General features: G+C 33.2%; 3 protein-coding genes across 3 annotated transcripts; 2 read left to right on the top strand and 1 right to left on the bottom strand.

Annotated features, from left to right (window-relative positions):
• The first annotated feature begins 6,284 nt into the window (after positions 1-6,284).
• Positions 6,285-8,732, top strand: LOC137815211 (probable pectate lyase 5). The gene is made up of 4 exons (XM_068618297.1): positions 6,285-6,563; positions 6,677-7,414; positions 7,821-7,959; positions 8,189-8,732. Exons 1-4 carry the CDS (start codon positions 6,304-6,306, stop codon positions 8,408-8,410), a joined length of 1,359 nt encoding a protein of 452 aa, XP_068474398.1. The 5' UTR covers positions 6,285-6,303; the 3' UTR covers positions 8,411-8,732.
• Positions 8,733-13,295: 4,563 nt separating this feature from the next.
• Positions 13,296-16,457, top strand: LOC137815204 (probable pectate lyase 5). Its single transcript, XM_068618286.1, has 4 exons — positions 13,296-13,516; positions 14,815-15,552; positions 15,689-15,827; positions 16,044-16,457. The coding sequence occupies exons 1-4, from the start codon at positions 13,404-13,406 to the stop codon at positions 16,266-16,268; spliced, it is 1,215 nt and encodes a 404-aa protein (XP_068474387.1). The 5' UTR covers positions 13,296-13,403; the 3' UTR covers positions 16,269-16,457.
• Positions 16,458-17,317: 860 nt separating this feature from the next.
• Positions 17,318-21,631, bottom strand: LOC137815210 (T-complex protein 1 subunit epsilon). Its single transcript, XM_068618296.1, has 9 exons — positions 21,254-21,631; positions 20,863-21,181; positions 20,418-20,766; positions 19,914-20,046; positions 19,728-19,780; positions 19,386-19,488; positions 18,197-18,363; positions 17,838-17,951; positions 17,318-17,730 (listed from the first exon to the last, which is right to left on the bottom strand). Exons 1-9 carry the CDS (start codon positions 21,450-21,452, stop codon positions 17,560-17,562), a joined length of 1,608 nt encoding a protein of 535 aa, XP_068474397.1. The 5' UTR covers positions 21,453-21,631; the 3' UTR covers positions 17,318-17,559.
• Between the last annotated feature and the right edge of the window lie 526 nt (positions 21,632-22,157).

Below are 22,157 nucleotides of genomic sequence, written 5' to 3'. Positions count from 1 at the left end.
ATCTTTCCGAACAACTCAGTAAAACAAACCAACATGTTCTTAATATTCCTTAATCTTAAATCTATACATATTTTCCTAGTAACGCTCCGGATTAGTTATGAGTTATCTGGATTAGTTATGAGTTATCTGGAAGTAATTTTTTCACGTCAATCTTGATTGAACATCCTCAATCAAAAAAGAAAATTCGAAGAAAAAAATAAAGAGATAACCAACAGATCAATAATTATACAACCAAACTCAAATATTATTTAGATTTATTCGTCTACACAATTACATATTCTTAATTAGAATTATTTCTTTTAATGAATCAAAATTTTGAAAAATAATATATATTTTAATGATGTCCATTAATGCTGATTTTAATTTAGTGATGTCTACATTTATATCTAACTTTTTTTTTTAATTTCACATTTTCATTCCTCTTATTCAGAGTTAGAATTTTATTTCTTAATTTGAGATTAAATATTTTTAAGTGTAATATATTAAGTTTGAAAAAATATGTATTTGTTTGGATCTGAGAAATTTTCTCAATATTAAAAAAATAATATTTGTGCGTAATTGATCTTTAATAGTGAGTGTGTAATTGATTTTTTTTTTGTTTGGGATTAACTTAAAGAAACACTTCTCAACTCTTCCACCAATCAAATCAAGTGTTTTTACTAATCATTTCATTTAATTTTATGTTTTCGAATTTAGCAATGATAATATATTTGAAATAAACATAATACATTAAAGTATAATTTTCACTATTTGAATTTATATAATTTATAATAAAACACATAAAGTTTTACTTTGCAGGTTGAAATAAACAAAATGCATTAGCAAATATTCAATACCCTTGAAGAGGTACAATAAATTATCAGTAAAATCTTGTGAAAAAAGTTAATAAAAATTGTAAAATAAAAGAATAAAAAAACGAAAGTATCACCAAATTAAAATCAACATTAATTACAATTAAAACATCACTCACATTTATTACTTTATTTAAGAGGTTTAGTCTATGCACGTGGTGCATGTTACCAATTCGATATATATAAAATATAATATAAATATTCCTGTTATATTCTAAAATATGATTTCATACTAATATGATTTATCATGAATTTGCTTCCTTTAATTTATGCTGAATGAGCCATAATTACTCACTTTTCATTCCGATAGCAATGATCCGTATCATCATTAAAAGCCATGTGATATCTCAGAGGCTATCAAGGAAAATTCATACCAACAATATTTCATAAAACTAAGCTTTTATACATAATCTGTGAAATATTTGTTATATCACAACTTCAAATCTTACAAATAAAACCACAAATTGGTTTTGCCAAACTAAATTAGAAGAAGCTTAGTGTTCTGAAACTGAATGTTACTTACCGATTGTTTTATGTTTTCTTTTTTCTTTTGTTCACTGTCAAGTATGTCTAAGGGTGGGTATTTTGCAAAAACACTCCAACTCTCAAGTTAAGTTGGATACTGGAATGTTCAGTGGGTTTAGAATTAGAAAAGTCATTACTTTTTAGACAGATTCTTCCTGCACCAGATCATTTTGAATTGCACCCAATATATACAAATAAAAAGACCAAAATTAAGATTTAGGTAAAATGTGCACCCAACCCACATCCAACCCACACCCAACCCAGCAGCATTGCATCCTTTTTCTGTGATCACTGTGAGAAGGCAGCGCGTGGAGAAGACTGTGAGGCAGTGCGTGGAGAAGGAGACTAAGCCACCGGAGAAGGATTGAAGCCACCGCGCGTTGCCTCCTCACAGTGATCACAAAAAAAAATGTGCAATGCTACTGGGTTGGATGTGAGTTGAGTGCACATTTTACTAAATCCTAATTTTCATTTCATTAAAGTATTTTGGTATTTTTCTTTATGTATATTGGGTGCAGTCCAAAATGATCTGGTGCAGAAAGAATTTGTCTACTTTTTACCATGAGAGTTTTGTCCTATTCATAGCTTTCTATTGGACTTTTGTCTTAATCATGCTGGTCCAAATAATTCTTAATGATTATTAGTTATTTACTAATCTCAAGTTAATTTACCTTGCTGGTCATTTGAACCTCAGAAACCAGATAAAACACTTAGTTTATCTTAAAAAAAAATATTAGTAGAATATACCAACTACATTTTGAAATAACAAATTTTGTTACAAAATCGTAGTGAAAAAAAATAATTTTATAATTATCTTAATTTTTTCAGTAACTATTATAAAAGAATCATCATTAAAAAATCCATACATGATCCTATTATGTCATATTCACCAAAGTTGCATGATGGCATGATTATTGGTGATAAACTATATTAACAGTATTATGGCAGTTGAAAAGAATATATATATATATATATATATATATATGTGAAATTTAGTAGCATGATGGCACATGGTTTGGTGATGATAAGCTTAATGAGTTATATATCCTAATCCATATCTTATAATGTCCTCACATGCACGTTTTGACAAAACTCTTCACCAATAATAACAAAACTCTTCACCAATAATAACACTTCTCCTTTTCTTAATTCATGTTATCTAAACTCCACTCAAACCACATTATTTGTATCAAAAACTAAGACCAACTACCTCAACTTACAACTCCATGCATTAAATGCAATTGCTTCTTTGTTTTCTTTAGTTTAGAAGAAACACAGACACCATGAGTAAAGTATTGTCACCAAACCAATATCACAAAAATATTCAAATCTGAATCACATGCACTATTTTGACAAACTCAATCACACAAAGTCACCAATTCATTTGCTATATAATCCAATCATGTATGAATATAGAAAAACCTTTCCGTAGGATACCTTTCTTGTACTTACTTATGCTATCAACCAACCATTCACACATAAAAAAAATATCAACTAATTTTGTTTTCTTTCTTAAGTCAATTTACTTTATGTTGAAGATCGTATATCAAAGATAAAAACATTTTATAATATATAAGTGGTTGTAAATCTCACATTCTTTATATAATTGAGTTAGACTTAAAGTTCACTACTTAATATGGTATCAGAGTCATCAAGAATCTATGAGTTTGTTGGATTTATCATATCATTTGTTATTGTTATTGAGTCACTATTGAACTCGGTCATTTAGTGTAAATCCTAACAAAAGTTTTATTTTATTTTGATATATAAGGAGTACTTGACGTTATAACGTGAGACTTAATAGAAATGTCCAATTTGAATATTTTTTTAAAAATATAAAGACTAATTGAATATTGACCCTAAATTTAGGAATAAATAAGATAATTATATCTTTTGTTTTTGTAAAATTAATGTATCAAGTGAGAGATTGCATTGCCTTGCCATAAAGCAAATCACACTTTTAAATTGAAGTGGATGAGTTTTCTTTTTTGTGTGTTCACCACATTTATCCTCCTTCTAAGACAATAGAGTGGAACACTAAATATGAATAAAACCTCTATCAACACAATCAACTACTTGATTTGACATGCAATTACAAGTTAAATCTATAAATGTTTTATGGTTCAAATGAGTTAAGTATTAAAATTAGATTATTGTGTTTTTGTTTAACCCCTTTGTTAGTTTTTGATGTTAGGATTGAAGTGAATAGGTATTGTTTTAAATGGGTGATCCTAAAACTCCATTGGTAGGGATGAATATAGCACTAAGTTTTCTTCTTTAATAATTGTTTGGGCCATGAATGGAAGCAGCATTTAATTGTGAGTGTGGTTGTTCATCACCCAATTGGAATCTTGGTGTATTGGTGAGTTATGGTGAAAAAGTTTCCCAGCCAAAACCACAGAAGGGTTAGTTTGGCCCAATTTGTGGAAGCATATCTGAATGTTGGATTAGGTCAAAGAAATAAGGGGCAGAGATTTGACACAGAAGAAGTAGGGCCCATTTAGAGAAGCATCAAAAGTAAACACTGCCCACATGGGCTAACATGCCTTCTCATCACATTCACGGATGGTACGGCCCTCCCATGTGTCCTCTCTTTAGGTCCTCTTGTCCTACAATTTACTCTTTCTAATCCCTTTTATCACTCATATTTCATGTTAAATTTATATATCTTTTTCCTTTGCATTTTATAATCCTAAATTTTTTAGAATTTTAAATATTTGTTGTAAGAAAATATTAGAATGATCCTTATTTTTCAGTAGTAAGTAAACTATTGGAATCATTCTTATTTTTATTATTTGTAGTAAAGAAACTATTGGATTAATCATTATCAGTGTTTTTTTACTTGGCAATAGATTTTAAGTGTGAACTAGAATGTTAAACAGTGACAAGAATAGTTTTTGTTAAAAAATGAGAAGTTTAACTCAACCTCATAAAATCGGCTTATAAGATGAGGTTTGTACTCACTTATAGTCGATGTGTGATGTCTAACACACTCCTCACGCTGAGACTACCAACTCGTGCGTGAGATTATATATTATGGATAGTCCGATAACGATTTAATAGCGTGTAGTCCGATAAGTCTAACAAACCAATCGCTAGGATATAATCGAAATGACTATGATACCATATTAAAAAATGAACTTTAAGTTTAACTCAATCTTATAAAACAAGTTTATAATATACTGACTTGTATTCTTAATCTCTAATGGATTTGAGATCTCCACCACTTATTACAAAGAAGTCTAAAGTTTAAACTAAGAACAAATATCAATCTCGTATTAAATTACAATTAAAAAAAACATATTTAACCATAAATTTATCATATATCAATATGAACCTTTATTAATATTTTATGATGTTAAGAAAATCAGCTTGATTCCATTCTGACATTTTGTTTCCCTGCGCAGTTCACGCTATTGCATGTGTTCTGGTCAGATCATTTAGTGTGCATCATTTTCTTTTCTTCCTTTGTAAAAAAATAATGACTGTCACAATTCATTTCCCTTCTATCTATTCTCATCCCATCACTCTGCTAGATAAGGTAAGGTGTCTAGTATTTCGCGTACCGCTCTTGGATCATGGCACTGAAATTAATAAATGCACACTTTTCATTTCACAGAGCTTGAAGCCCAAGATTTCAACAAGATTTGCAGTTGTAAATGCCAATTTGCACACCATATTTCTCCTTGAGAGCAAAAGTCCAAAGAAAATTATACAAAAGGTACATGGAAGAGTTTAATTGCAGGGAAAATTGGTATGGAAGAGTTCTCAAGAGATTCAACGTTGATAAGGCAAAAACTTTTCAGTGTTCCACTTGCCGAACATTTCCAACTAATGAAGAAGAAAAAGAGAGTTGATATCCATCATAATGTGAAATTAGAAATTCTAATGAAAGGCTATTACATCTTTGTTGGGTGAAATTGAGTGTTATCTTTATAAAATAAAATAAACAAATATTGTAATTCTACTTTCATAGTGGAGACATTTTCTGAACTAGGTCTGGTAGGTTTTAGTTCTTAAGTTGAAGAAATCTTTCCACATTAAAAGTACTCGATGTCATTTTCTCTATTTATTTCTTCCGCAAGTATACATTTTGATTTTGTATCGATAATTTGTTTTGATTTTCCCAACAAGGGATATATAAAATGCATGGATAAGAGAATGAGTCGTCATAAATATATGTTAATGTGTGCCATGTGTGGATAGTAGAAACCTACTTAAACGGCCATAGTGAGTTCAGACTGCAGATGAAAGTGATGATGGGAGGAAGGTCACTGAAGTGGGGTCTGTATGCTGTAACTACTGAACTAGCTTACTGCATATGAAGTAAATAACCGACAAAGATTTCATCTGCACAAATGTATGTGTCGGCGCAGAGTTAATTGCTGATTAAACTTCGAAACAACATCATTCTAAAATACTCAATACCATAAAGTTAACAACACATAGCTCTAATGCACCATCACAAATTGAGTACATTTTACTTCACATTGGATGCTAAAAATTAGTAGTGTATCAAAGTAGCTAGAGTTTGGAAATAATAAGAATTACAGAGAATTAGGGACCTTTCTTAAATAGTTAGCAGAATACTGATAAAGTGCTGCATTAAGGATGATTATTGATTACTTATGGGAAATCTTACATTAACTAAAAATTAGGACATTTCATATTATATAAGTGGGAGCAAACCTTATCTTATAAGTCGATTTTATGAGGTTTAATTAGGTTTAAAGTTCACTCCTTAATATAATATCAGAATCATTTTGAGTTTATCTTAACGATTATTTATTGACCTTATCAAGTCATCCGCTATCAAACCATTATCGGATCACTCATAATATATGGTCTCACGTTAAAAATTACTCTTCTTAATAACCTTAAATCATGTGAATCTCGGATCTTATGTCCCAATTTTTTTTATATAGATATGAGGCACGGTTTTCCGGTTTGTTCCCTATATATAATGCAAAATGTCCTTACATTTCCTCACAAGCACACTATTCCTTTATCCTCCTTTCTGTTCAGTACTATTACTCCTATAGAGTTTTTGATTCTGATTGCAGATCAAGCAGTTATGGAAATTCCAATTCCACTGTCATTTATGCTACTCTTTCTACTGCTTCTACCTTCCTGCATTTGTTCTTCCCCACTTCAAGATCCTGAACTAGTGGTCGAAGATGTACAAAAGTAGGAAACAAAGCTTTTCTCATCAACAACATCTTCCAACTCTGCTCACAAGTACTTGCATGTTTCACCATTATAAGGGTAACCAAACTTATGCTGTGTTCTTCTTATTGCAGGAGCATTAATGCCTCAAGGAGGAACTTAGCATTTCTGTCTTGTGGAACGGGGAACCCCATTGATGATTGTTGGAGATGTGATGCCAATTGGGAGAAGAATCGAAAGAATTTAGCAGAGTGTTCAATTGGGTTTGGTAAGCATGCAATTGGAGGGAGGGATGGGAAAATATATGTGGTGAGTGACCCTGGTGATCACCCTGTGAATCCCAAGCCAGGAACACTTAGATATGGTGTGATCCAAGAGGAACCACTGTGGATCATTTTCAAGCGTGACATGGTGATTCGTTTGAAGCAAGAGCTTATGATGAACTCATTCAAGACCATTGATGGAAGAGGGGCAAGTGTGCACATTGCTGGTGGCCCTTGCATTACTATACAGTATGTGACCAACATTATCATTCATGGGATTAACATCCATGACTGCAAACAAGGAGGGAATGCCTATGTGAGAGACTCTCCCACCCACTATGGGTGGAGGACTCTCTCAGATGGTGATGGCATCTCCATCTTTGGTGGCAGTCATGTTTGGGTGGATCACTGTTCTCTCTCCAATTGCCGTGATGGCCTCATTGATGCCATCCATGGATCCACTGCCATTACCATCTCCAACAATTACATGACCCACCATAACAAGGTCATGCTTTTGGGCCACAGTGATACTTTCACTAGGGACAAGAACATGCAAGTCACCATTGCCTTTAACCATTTTGGAGAAGGACTAGTACAGAGAATGCCAAGGTGAGAAACATTTTCAACCTTTTACACTATACAATTTGTGATTCATGATATGAAGAAAGATTATTTTCGTCATTTGAAATTTTAGGCAAAGAAATGTGGTTGTAGATTGGTGCAAGTTGTCAATATATTACTTCTCCAATCAATAATGGTACATTGACAACCTGTTTCGCTATACAATTTGTGATTAATGATAGGAAGAAATAGTATTTATTTCTGTCATTTCATAAAAAAATTGAAATTTTAAAGAAAGAAATAGAGTCGTAGAGTGATGTAAATTGTCCAATAACAAAAGTGTAATAGTGACCACAATTTAAAACCTTGTTCATCTCAACCCATTTTAACTAGCATTTCAACATGATTTTGGACTGTTTAATGTGAAATTACCAGAACTTTTTTACATCTGCAGATGTAGGTATGGATACTTCCATGTGGTGAACAATGATTACACCCACTGGAAAATGTATGCCATAGGGGGAAGTGCTGCTCCAACCATCAATAGCCAAGGGAATAGATTTCTTGCTCCCAATGACCATACCTTCAAAGAGGTTAGTTGGAGAAGACTAAGATTTTGCTTTGTTGACTTTTACAGGAAAACGTGTATCCGAAACAGATACACCATTTAGGAGTGTCAGAACTGCATAAGTTTTATCTACAGCATAGTTTATGTCACATCCACTTTGTGAATTGGTCATAATTGGTTTTAGAATTTAGGTAGATAGATATTATTATTACAGTTGGTGGTAGTTAAGAATGAAAATTCAAAACTAATTTCAGGTGACAAAGAGGGAGAATTCAGCACAGAGCAAATGGAAGAACTGGAATTGGAGGTCAACGGGAGATTTGATGTTAAACGGTGCATTCTTCACTGCATCAGGAGCAGGTGCATCTTCAAGCTATGCAAGAGCATCAAGTTTGGCAGCAAAACCATCTTCACTTGTCAGTTCCATAACAGCATCAGCAGGATCACTTGCATGTAGAAAGGGTTCACGTTGCTGAGTTCAACCATTCACCAACACAGCCCAATATTATATCACACTGCTGTATTATATTACACAGTAATAAAAGGCAACAATTATGCATGCCAACTGTATCTACTTCTGGGAAAAAAGTGGTTCAACTTTCTGTATATGTAACTTTCTAGACATTTTTTTTGTAACTACAACCTTAGCTTGTGTTCACAACACAAACCATTCACTTTGTGGTTTCCTACGTTACCATAGTTGACTGATGAGGTTGATAAACAGCACAAGCTATAGAGTTGATATAATTGAATGTTCAATGAAAAACCAGAATGGAGAAAAGCAGTAGCTCATTGAAATGCCTCTGTCCATGCTGTATACATATACATCTTAATATACTTTAAATACATCTTAAAAAATAGACTTAAAAGTCTAATTCAACCTTATAAAACCGATTTACAAGATCATATTTACAACACTTATATACTATAAATTGTCCTCCTCTCCAGTCGATATGAAATATGAAATTTTCAACACATTTTCTTTTGCCAAAACCTGCCAACTTGTGCGTGAGTCTATATATTATAGGTGATCCGATAGCAGGTAACATGGTAAAGACAACAAACTCTTGATAAAAACACAAGCTATAGAGTTGATATAATTGAATGTTCAATGAAAAACCAGAATGGAGAAAAGCAGTAGCTCTTTGAAATGCCTCTGTCCATACTGTATACATATACATCTTAATATACTTTAAATACATCTTAATACTAAGAAATAGACTTTAACACTATGATATGTACTCATCTCTATTCTATTCGATATTAAATTTTCAACACATTTCCTCTTCCCGAAACCTGTCAACTTGGGTGTGAGACTATATATTATAAGTGATCCGATAGCGGTCCGATAGCAGGTAACTTGGTAAGGGTAATAAACTCTCTCTAGTAATGACTCTAAATTGGCTCTGATACCATATTAAAAAGTGAATTTTAAGTCTAACTCAACCTTATAAAACCGGCTTATAAAGTGTTGCATTCACTTATATACTATAAGATGTCTTTATCTCTAGTCGACGTGGATCTCCAACACTTAATATACTGAATAGAAGAAAACTTTGTATTTTTAATTATTGAACAAGATCTTGAAAAGAACTTGTAATGGATGAATGTTGATGTGCTTAGTGCATGTTAGAAAGATCTAACAGTATTATATAGAGGAGGATAGCCCTTATCACATGGTGTGGAAAGAAAACAGATTTATGAATCGTCATTGGTAATTGGAATCACGTAGTTGAAAGTTGGGACCATTATCTGGGACAAGCATCTTTAATGGCTTGTGTGAGCATTGATGAATCAGACACACAGTGTCTATTGCTTAGACAGATTGCTGAATTTTTCTCTGACATGCAAGCCAGTGAGTTTGAAACGCAACAAATAATTTTTATGGCACCAAATTATCACATACAAAGTGACAATAGTTGAAGTTTAATATGTGAATCCGACAACAAACTGGTACTGCTATAAATGTCACCGCCAAACAGTTATTTTCAGATTCGACATTGTACAATTGAAGGTTTGGCATCTATGTAAAAAACTATACATTTTGTCACATCTTCTGTCCTTTAATTTCCTATGTCTTCCGATCCAAAGTTTAAGAGATAGTATTGCTAATGTGAATTACTACATTTAAGATATTGTCTGTTTTAGAAGTTGATGTTTCGTCACAATTTTATTTTAGAAAGATGTTTCGAAGGGTTCAAATGAGAAAATAATCAACAATGTCTGAGTTGACGATATCGAAATAGTCTGTATTCAAGTTTAGCAACTCTTCATTATGGTTATTGTTAATTAATCTATATAATAATTACACTCTCTTAAAGTGGTGATTTTGAAACATTAGATCTGAAAAACATGAGGATTGAAGTTGGAGATAGTAAACCTATTTTCCAGTATTCCTTTCATCCTCATCATCCTATTACAATATAATAGATATGTAGATGTGACATTTTGAAAATTAACATGTCAAATACATTTAAAAGTAATATTTATCTAGTCCTCTTTACAATAATGAAAGGAAAAACATCTACTCTAAATACTTTATGTTTGAAATCAAACTCATAAATGATTAACACTATCTTTGATTGAGGGTAGGAGTGAAAAGGAAAAAGTTAGTAGATTGAGTGAAAAGTTTGTAGATAATATAATTTATGTGATTACAATAAAAATAATAAAATAATTGTATAAAATAGAAATTTATGAAAACAGCTTTATCTTAAATTTGTAAAAGTTGATATACTTTTATTAAAATTAAATGTATATCTATCAATGTTTATTTGGTTATTTTTAGTTTGAAGTTTGTAATTATAAAAAAAGTCTAACCTACTCTAGGATTTATCTCTGTCTTAACCATTCATACAATGCTTAGTCCATGAATTTTAATTTTTTTTACACTTTCTAAAGCATAATGTACATGCAGGTCCAAAATTATTATAAACCTATCCAAAGCATTTTTTACTATTCACTATTTGTTAATGCATTTCATAAATCAGTTGTTTAGGATTTAGAGTTTAGTTTAACTTTCTAATTTGCCTTCATAAACCCTAAACCCAATCAAACACACTAATGGAAGAAACAAAAAGAATAATTCTTGATATAAAGAAGTTAAGCAAATGGTTGGAAGGAGTCACATTTGATTGAGTTGTTAGGATGAGAAAGTAACTCTACTCATCACATGCAAAATCTTCTCATCCTTTATGACCCTCCTACTTACTTCCTATTATCATCACTTTTTTTGGGCCCCAACTCCTAGGGTACTTGCTTTTTTTGTTGGGGCCTTTCCACCTTCCACAACCTACATGTAGGTCCAAAATTATTATAAACCTATCCCTAGGAGAGGGGCCCACAATCTAATCTCTAACAATAATGTGCTCACATGAACAAATGAGAAGTTTCACACACAATAGGGCAGAGTATCATTACTTACTCTTCCTTTTACACTTCATTCATCTACTGCAAAATATTCACATAATTACGTAATTTAACTTTTTTCTGAATTAAGTAAATATTAAATGTAGATAAAAAAATTACTTAAGAAGTTGTGTTAATCTAAAATTATGTCACTTTATGTTAATCTATCTCTAAGAATTTTCAAATATTAAACAGTAAAATTATATTAATTAAGTTTGATAATAATTTAAAAATTAAAAAATTATTCATATGTGATTTTTATTAATAATAAAAATAGTGTACAAATTGTTATTTAAATTAACTATCTAGATTTTACTTACTAATATTTTAGATTTTAAATTGATCTATTAATTCAGAATAAAAAGTAATAAATAACTAAAATCTTGATAGTTTAGGATTAGATATTAATTTAAAAACTATTTTATAAATTTGTATTAATAATAAAAATTAATTTAGATATCAATAAAAAAAATTTAATTTATAAAATATCTCTAATTTACTTAAATAGTAACTATTTATTTTGATTTTTAAAATTAGTTTCTCTTTAATTTGTGGTGTTATATTACCAATTTTAATAATTAAATTATTGACCTTTATCTAATATTTTTTGAAAATGAGTTAGCTTAGTAATATTCTTTTTTTACGTTATTCTGTAACTAGTGTTTTATATTTGAATACCAAACTAATTTTAATAAATACAAAAGTGAGTGTATGAACAAACTATTAAAACAATTAAAGGTTTTTTTTATATCTGCCGAATGCTAGGAATAAAGAATCTCTTAAGTCTATTATGGCTTTTCATGATTTTTAAAGAACCACTTTGAACCTTATACAAATATTTATGCTTTCTCTTCAAATAACAACTTTTCATAAGCACGTTTAGAGAATAATGTTTCCTTCAAAACTATGTTTTTAGACATCTTTAATTTATTGGGACAAACAAACAAATCAGACGGCAGTTTAATTACCCCAAAAACTTAAAAAAAAAAGTGTTTAATTACTTTTTTATATTAAGTTAATTGATCCTCTCTTAGCATTACATCAGTTTAAAGTTTTCTATACAAATCAAAGAGAAAAGTAAATATATTATTTAAAAATTGCATCAAAATAATCTTACCCTTTTACTCATTTTAGATGCTGCAAATTCGAATATTGAAAGAAAAACAAAAACTATGAAACATGCAACACTTCGATCACAATCCGAGGAATGCATATGAATTGTTGAACACATAAAATAAAAGTGTTGGGTTTGTATAGGGACGTTTCACTGAGAACGAAGGGCACATTCAAATAGTAAAATTGTTTAGCAGAGGAATCTTACACAAAACCAACATCTAACTTTTCTTGGACCAATATTATTAGGGTTCATCAAAATAAATTGATAGGATCCATGTTCATGGGGAGAGTGAAAATGTGAAATTGATCAATCATCAATAAAAAAAAACAAAAGTGTACCTCATTTGCAGCAGCATAATTGATGGATGATAGACAAACAAAGTGTCTCATTCATTTTGATGCTGGCAACTCCAAAGGTAGCTTTTAGCTGCTACATCATGTCTCAAATTTCAGTGTAATGCAATAAAAAATAAATTTTAAGTCCGATTCAATCCGATAAAACTGCAACTTATAAGGTGAGGTTTACATCCATTTTATATACTATAAAATGTTATGAGATCTTCAATACACTCTTTCATGTCGAGAGTGACAGTTCGTGTGTGATTTTAAATGATTTTGATACTATCTTAAGAAGTAGACTTTTAGCCTAACTTAACCTCATAAAATTGATTATAAGTTGAGGTTTACATACACATGTTCTAATTTTTATTTAATGTGGATCTTCAACAACTATAATTTGCTAATTGAAATAATGTTCTATAGACTTTATAACAGTGTAAATTGACCTTGGAATATATAATCTACAAATCCAAGAACTTAAACAAGCTACTATAGTTTAATCAGGAATCCATTATCCTTCTCTCTACTTATATATAAACTCAGCTTTTCCATCACTTCTGTATAGGAACTCACAACTGTACAAATTCTCACTTTATATTATACATTATGCCATTTTCATTCACATTCATCTTCCACCTTTTGCTTCTGTCCCCATCTGTGATTTATGTTTCTGCTTCTCCTGTTCAAGATCCTGAATTGGTGGTCCAGGAAGTGGAAAAGTATGTTATATACCATACTTTGTTTGCAATATGTTACAGTCTTGCAATCTTGTTCTAAACTTCGATAATAACTGTTCATCATATATTATTATAAATTAAATTCTTGAGTTTGTTTTTTCAGTTCACCTTTTCTTAATGGTGCTGTGGTTCATAGCTTTTACTATCTTCAATTTGAAATTCAAATTCTCGTAAACTAATTATGTATGTTAATTTCAGAAATTTAAACATCTTTCTGAAGTTTGGTTTTTTCTATGAATGACATCTATAATTCACTTAGTTAGTGTGAGATAAGACTTTGCTTTGTGCTGGTTATTATTGTTGGTGTGTAGTATATCTCTAAACACTTTTCTCTCCTTATATGTATTTTTCATCATGCACTTCCATTAAGAATACAGTAGAATATTCCCCGCATGTTTTTTTGAGCATGTCACAGTGACCACAATTTGTTGTCGAAAGTAGCACTTCGAACAGAAGAAACATTTGTTAGTGACCACAACCTTTTATGACGAAACGTATTTGGTACCGACCTTAACACGTTTCGTTTTTTTTTATTAGGAGAATTTTGGGTTTTGATTCTCATTAATATTAAGGTTTCTCATTTAACCCTATACACATTTTTTTATTAGCAAAAAAAATAAATAGAAGTGAAACACTTTAGCAATGTTCTCATCCTTATACAAATCAAAAAAGAAAAACACTTAGTCTTCTCCTAACACTACTATAACCTTCTACCGACACCAACAGCTTAACAAAACATCTGCAAACACCCAAAAAACAACTAAGGAACTAACCACCAATCTAACACATCATTTAATCAACTTCATACAAACTAAAAAATCAATACATCAGTTAGACTAAAAAATCAATACATCAGTTAGAATAAGAAAACTTGTACTGGGATGTGTGTCCTTGTTCGAGAGTGTGACCACTTTGGTGGGTTGATGTAACTCTATTTGTTGAGTTTCTATATTTTGTACTGGGATTTTATCTTGATTTGTACTGCATTGTTTGATCCTTAGTTGATAGGGTGTTAGGAAACTTGTTTTTGGAGTTTTATATAAGGGTTGGGACACCCTAAAGTATCTTTTTTTATTTTATTTATTCTTTGTTGATAAAAAAAAGTTAAAATAAAAAAAAACAGTTGAGGGTGTTGAAAGTAATCCAAAAACAAAACATTTAATTGAATAAGAATGAACAATTCTAAAACATCAATCAGAATACTTTTAAAAATGGTATTATTTCTATTTTTCCAAATCATATACTTTTCTGATTAAGCATGAGCATGACTTTTACTGTAGGAGCATTAATGGGTCGAGGAGAAACTTGGGGTATCTTTCTTGTGGGACGGGGAACCCCATTGATGACTGTTGGAGGTGCGACCCCAACTGGGAAAGGAACCGCAAGCGTCTAGCTAGTTGTGCTATTGGGTTCGGCAAGAATGCCATTGGTGGAAAAGACGGCAAACTATATGTGGTGATTGACTCTAGCGATAATCCTATAAACCCTAAACCAGGTACACTGAGACATGCTGTTATCCAAGAAGAGCCTTTGTGGATCATTTTCAAGCATGACATGGTGATCAAGCTCCACATGGATCTCCTTGTTAATTCTTACAAAACCATTGATGGAAGAGGAGCAACCGTCCACATTGCAGGAGGGCCTTGCATCAAAGTGCACAAGAAGAGGAATATCATAATTCATGGAATACACATTCATGATTGCAAACGAGGTGGCAGTGGATATGTGACTGATTTTCCTAACCATCGCAGTTGGAGTGCAGGATCAGACGGTGATGGGATCACTATCTTTGGTGGGAGCCATGTTTGGGTGGACCATTGCTCCTTGTCAAACTGCTTTGATGGCCTCATTGATGTTGTTCATGGGTCAACGGCCATCACCATTTCCAACAATTATATGACACACCATAACAAAGTCATGCTCTTGGGCCACAGTGATTCCTACAAAGATGACAAGAACATGCAAGTCACCATAGCCTTCAACCATTTTGGTGAAGGGCTTGGAGGGAGAATGCCTAGGTAAGTTCTTTCATACCACAATTGAATAATTTTCTTTTATCAATAATAAAAAATAAATAAATATGAACATATCGTCGTATAGTTTGCGTAATATTCTTTGAGAGATAAGAGCCTGATATCCTACCCAAATTTGCAGGTGCAGGTTTGGATACTTTCATGTGGTGAACAACGATTACACACATTGGCAGCATTACGCAATAGGTGGGAGTTCTTCCCCAACTATTTTCAGCCAAGGCAATAGATTTCTTGCTCCAAATAATGAAGACCATAAAGAGGTGAGAGTTACTTAATGTGAATTGATTTTAAGATGAAACTAACATGTATAATTGTCATGCTCATGCTTGCCAAGTAAAAGAATAAAAATATTTGTTACTATTTTTGGACAGATGAATTCAATATAGATAACTTTTCATAGTATCTTGAATTGGAGTTTTCATAGGATTTTTCCATAATACTTAGAATAAATTGAAAAAGACAGTGGGTGATTTCAGGTGACGAAACATTTTAAATCATCAAAAGGAGAGTGGAGGAAATGGAATTGGAGGTCTGAAGGAGATCTGATGTTGAATGGTGCCTTCTTCACAGCGTCTGGGGCAGGAGCAACAGCTAGATATGATAGGGCGTCAAGCATGGCAGCAAGACCACCGCTGCTTGTGGCTTCAATCACGGCGGGGGCTGGTGCGCTTAGATGCAAAAATGGCCACCTATGCGGCTAGACTGTTACTAGGAAACCAATTAAGCTACAATTTCCATTTTTCTAGTGAGTGTTGTCAGAAGTTACATTCATTCCCATGAAGGGGCAATGTATGATGGAACCGTGGTGTTGATTAAGTTATATAACATAATAGAGTATTAGAGAGAGATGAATTGCTGAATGAATGTGTTTCATGCTACTGTTGACACTAGACTGTAACAAAATTGATTCCTCAAGACATGGCATCAATGACAGAAGTACAAGCACTCGTAAGCTACAACAGTGCATATCACATTCACACCGCCAACTCAATGGCCTAAGAATGCACAAATATTGGATTTTAAACAGTTAAACCGAGATGCTATAAATTTAACTGTTGTTAATTCTCATTAATCACTCGAGTTTCAATTAATTTTTTCAATAGCTTCTTCCTTAAATAAAATTTCACTCCCGCGGGACATAGCTGATTCTTCCTGCACCATATGAATTCAAATTCAAATCCGCACCTCTAAAACATCCGTTTTTCCCTTATAATAAGAAGTTAACTTTTCACAAATTCTAGATATATAAATTCACAATTAATGTCATTTCCAAATTTCGTCATAAACTTACCTAAATAACCATCAAAATGTCCAAATCCTTAATTACACATAAAAAGTTCTAATCTCAATCCTCAACATCATTATTCCAAATATAAAAATCCTTAACTCATAACATCATTATTACAGAAACTTAAATGAAATATAAAAAATAACATCATTATTACATAAACTTAAATGAAATATAAAAATACCATTCGGGATATCAAAATCCAAAATATATAACAATCACCTATGAATTTATATCTTCTGAATTTGTATCCATAAGAAAAATAAAGTTATAGACAATGTTGGATTTTAAATTTTGCGTTAGGTGCATTTCTTAAATAATATGATGCAGGAGAAATTGCCCGGGGTCGAACAAGGTTCATTCTCCAATAAAATCGAGAACTTCAAAGCTCTAAACACTTTCGCCTAGACTACATTCACTCAGAACCATTTAGGGCCCAAAAATAAGACTGAGATCACAAAATTTTAGTCGGCCTAAAAACAACTGTTAAAATGTCTATAAACAAAAACAACTAATCCATAATGTTCTAAAGATCAAAAGAAAACAATTGCTTTAAATAAACAAAAACAGCAGTCCAACTCCGATACAAACCGGGCTAAAATCTTACATTTCAAGTGCACATACGGACTGTGACTACAATCAAACCGATCAAACAAAATACAAGCAAAATTCAGAATCTTGATGTAGAACGTGACTGACTAATATCAGTAATCAGATGGGGAAATGACATCGTCAATTTTCAATATCATCTTGACAACTTGAGTAGCGAGTAAGATTTGTTGTTGCTTTCCGATCAAAGTTTCAAAGACATTTTGCTCACGCATGTCATTAGTGCCAACATCATTACAATCAATTCCAAAGTGAGGGTTATTATCCTGAAGGCAGAATCAAGGTCAGCGCCATGATACACATAAAAGTATATCAACACCAGGTAACAGATGTTTAACATGGTAAAAAACAATTATCATGTTCAATCCATTACCTTTATTTGCTGAGACTTAACAGCGGATAATGTTTCAATTGGTTGGAGGCCACTATTTTCAGCGAGGGCCATTGGGATGGCCTCCAAAGCATCCCCAAATGCTCTAATAGCATACTGCATGGAAAGAAAATACTCAGCCAATAATACTTGGGGAATACCTAATAAATTTGTTTGTTTAAGCAAAAACATCATTGACAACTCAACAACTCTGCATCACCGCTATGCACTATCAGTGATGACAAAATTGTTTTCAATAGCTTCTTTAAACAGGTCCGATAAATCGATTCACTGAAAATATAAAAAATTTATTCTGACAAATAATAAAAAGTAAACCCAAATGAGTTTAATGATATCCATACCTGTTCAACTCCAGGGTATCTATCAGCAGCAGCATCGACAGCTATAGAGCAGGAAATTTCAGCTGAGCCACCACCATATACAATAGAATTGTTACGGATAAGATTCCTAGCCACGCACAAGGCATCATGAAGGCTGCGCTTTGTTTCCTCTATGATCATTTTGTTACCTACGCAAACGAAGATAAATGCTTTCATTTTGTCAAAGCTTGAATAAACAATTATCAGTCTTCAAAATGTCTAATTTAGAAAGCTCCAGAAAATTTTCATAACTCAAATAGTTACAAAGCCAAATAATAGAGGTGACATTCAAGGCTACATTTTGGATTGATGAAAGGTGAAATGGAGATAATGGAATGTAACAGACTTGAGATCCATCATTTGGATTGAAAAATGAAGGGATGAGAAATGTAAGTAACAACCTATTTCTTACCCCTCAAATAGGAGGGTATGTATGAGATGGAGCCCATATTTGATTTCTTAGTTTAATTATACTATTATATTGTCATTGTGAAGAGTAATAACCAACATCATCTCCAGCAACTCCACACCTATTCTCACACTTGCCCCTCTATTGCATACTGTCACATGGTTCACAACCCAACCAAATTACTTTCGCAAACAATAGTAGACTCTTACCAAGCTTTGGCATGTTTGAGAAATGTTAGTAAAGTGTTTGATGGAAATTCTGATGGAAACATTGTGGGGTTGTTCTAAGGGCCCAATTTATTTTTTATAAAATATATCAGCTCTGCATTTTATCAGTATAAGAAACCAGTTACAAATGAAACAAATGAAAAAAAGACAACTATTCAAAAGTGACATTTAAAAAAAGAAATGTAATGAAAAGTAGACAGATAAGTATAACAAATGAAGATTAAAAATAATATTTTAGTATTTCAAAATAAGGAAAACAGTAATAAAAATAATTATTTATTATGCTTTGTTCGGTATCCTAATAAAGGAAAGAAAATTATGTTCCATTCCATCATTAACGGTATTCTGTTATATAAATTTATATTCCATTCAATTTATATTCTACAATCCGTTCGTAACTCACCCCAGAGCAATAAAGAAATAAATACAGTATTGAACACGCTACAGTTAGAAAATTATCTTTCTCGCAAAGGGTAATTATATAAAGTTCGAAGAAAACCAGTAAAATGAAGGAATCAAAACAGTATGGTTTTACCTCCACGGATGAATATTGTTACAGCCCTTGAGTTTGCACAATGTTCAATGTACAGCATTCGGTCTTTTGTTGTACCAAAAGACTTTTCACGAACAATGCCAGCCTTAAAAAAATTAAACAAATTAATGTAGCTTTGTTAGTTGTCAAATGGACAAACGAACGAAGTATGAGAATCGTTAGTGCACAGTACGTCACCCCCAACAAAGGATACAGCAAGAATTTTACCACAGCTAGATGTTCGAAATTACTAACTTCACTAATGCATGTAGTTTCAAAATGTCAAAAACTGTAAAAAATATTGCAGTTCTTTTAAACACCTTAAAAGAAATAAAGAGAGTATACCTTTCCCAACTTTTCTGTAGTTAACTCCTGGAACCTGGGAACAATTCTTCCACCTGTATTCACAAATAGAACATTGTTTTGTTCAAAAAGCAAATAAGAACACGAGAAAATCTACAAAGCCATAAGATAAAGTTGTGCAAAGAACCTACAAGCTTCCCAGGCATACATAGTTAAATTAAAACATACCAGTTGCTATAGCTATCAATTCCAACTCTACACCACCAACCCATCTGACAGCTGGCAAGTTCCTGTGCATTAAGAGATGATTTGCTTCATCGTCAAAACCCCATTGGCAAATGACAAGAGTTGCACCAACATCCTGCAAACCAATATGTCAGTTCGAATATATCCAAACACAGTCTAATTTCTAGGAAGACAAAGGATACAGTGGGGTTATGATAATAAGGCTAATTCGAATTTAAATCCCAATAGGCTTGCACACGGGAATGGATTCTCTCCAGAAACATTTTCACTATATTAGATCCTAACCCATCAAATTATTTTATTGATACAAAGTATGCTTTTAGTATAAAATGCTAGTTTAATAAAATGAATGGTGGAGATAAACACACATGACCTTCTTAAGTTTTTTCCCACATGAGAGGATCCTTTCCCCTAAACCACTAGGTTAACCCAAGGAAACACAGCATTTCAATTAGAAGGTTAAAAAAAAGTAAAGAGAAATCCCACCTTGCATTTTTGAACCATTTCATCAAAATACTTCTGTTCCTGCACCCTCAACGTCTGGAACTTCTCCACTGTGTCAATGTCAACCTTATGCTTAGTCTTTGGCTTGGGAGGCTCAAACGGGCAAGTCAGGATAGCAATATTAGCATCCTCGATTTGCTTAGGCATTTGAGGATGGCTCATATCCTTATCAACAACTATCCCATAGATCAACTCAGTGTCCTCCAATTTACCCCCAACTTTCCCTTCCACCTTAATCAGATCCAAATTAACATCCTTCCTCTCCAGATCAGCAACGGCAAGAACAGCCTTAACAGCGATCTCAGCCAGGCTACGCTTGCACCGATTAACACTACAACATTAAAACATACAACAAACCCATTACAATAAGAACAATGCAAGCAAAGGCAGAGCAATCAATCACCAACTACAGTCAAATTTCAGTTACATCTTGGAGGAGAGTGTGGTCATGCAGGTTTGAATGAGAGGCTCCAAATTGGACTCGCCGAACTCGAACTTGTTGGCCACGCGATCGAGATGCTCGACCGAGATTCTAGACGCCGTTTCGTAACCCTCGGCGATCCTGATGGGGTGAATTCCCCGCTCCAGTAGGCGCTCCGCCTTCTCGAGAAGCGCGCCGGCCATGACGACGACACCGGTGGTGCCGTCGCCGATTTCGTAGTCCTGACTCCTCGAAAGCTCCACCATGAGCTTCGCGATTTGGTTGTCCACGTCCATCTGCTCGAGGATGGTGGCGCCGTCGTTGGCTGCAAAACGAAAAAGAGTGAGTGCAGGAAATGGCGCACGCGTTCACGTGCGAGGAAGTTAGTAGAACTTACTGATGGTGACGTCGCCGTCGGGGCTCTGGAGCATCTTGTCCATGCCTTTCGGGCCGAGGGAGGTGCGGAGGATCCGCGCGACGGCTTTGCCGGCGGATATGTTCGATTTCTGAGCGTCCAAACCTCGGAGTCTGCTCTTCTGCTCCTGCTCCTTCAGGATTATGAACGGCCTTCCGAACTCGTCGAAAGCCAACGCCATTTCGATCGATCGATCTCTTCTTTATCTCTTGCAGAGAACGAACGATCGCGAAGAAGAAGAAGAAGAAATGGAAGAAGAATAAGAAAGAGCAAAAACACTCTTAAGCCCTAACCCCAACCTTCTACTATGCTTCTTCCTTCCCACCTTTTTCTGATATTTCAATTACCGAATCACAACCCGAAGGCCTCACGGGCTTAGCCATTTTCTGTAATATGGGCTAGGAAGCCCAAGCCCATTTGTCAAATTATCCATTATGCTTCATCAAATTTTGGGGTAAGTTTCTTCCTGAACCCCTACTTTCTTCTTCCTGCACCTCCACAATGTTACGCAAAGACAAACATATCCCTAATATTTTTTAAATACCCTAAAATGCACACAATACCTATACTCTACTCTTTCTTCTTCATTTGTACACAGACTACACGCAGACAAACTGCATTGTTCTCTCAACGGCGGCGCTACTCTATCTCTTAGCACTGGAGGACGTTTCTCTCGATGGTGATTTGTGGTTTCTCTGACGACTTGGTGGTGGTTGGTGGTTTCTCTTTACGGTTCTTTGTTTTGAGAAGAAGGTAAGTAATTTTCTTTTGTTTACGAGTCTATAATTTTGTTTTCGTTATGGATTTTCATATCCACAGTATATATGGTGTGATTCCAAACAATGTAGTTCGCTAGGTTTATAGAACAAAGAATTTGTACTTTGTT

The sequence above is a fragment of the Phaseolus vulgaris genome, chromosome 1 (genome assembly GCF_000499845.2).
Source record: "Phaseolus vulgaris cultivar G19833 chromosome 1, P. vulgaris v2.0, whole genome shotgun sequence".
Classification (NCBI taxonomy): Eukaryota; Viridiplantae; Streptophyta; class Magnoliopsida; order Fabales; family Fabaceae; genus Phaseolus; species Phaseolus vulgaris.
Note: the sequence above shows the minus strand (reverse complement) of the source record. Positions and strands in the feature narration are given on the sequence as shown.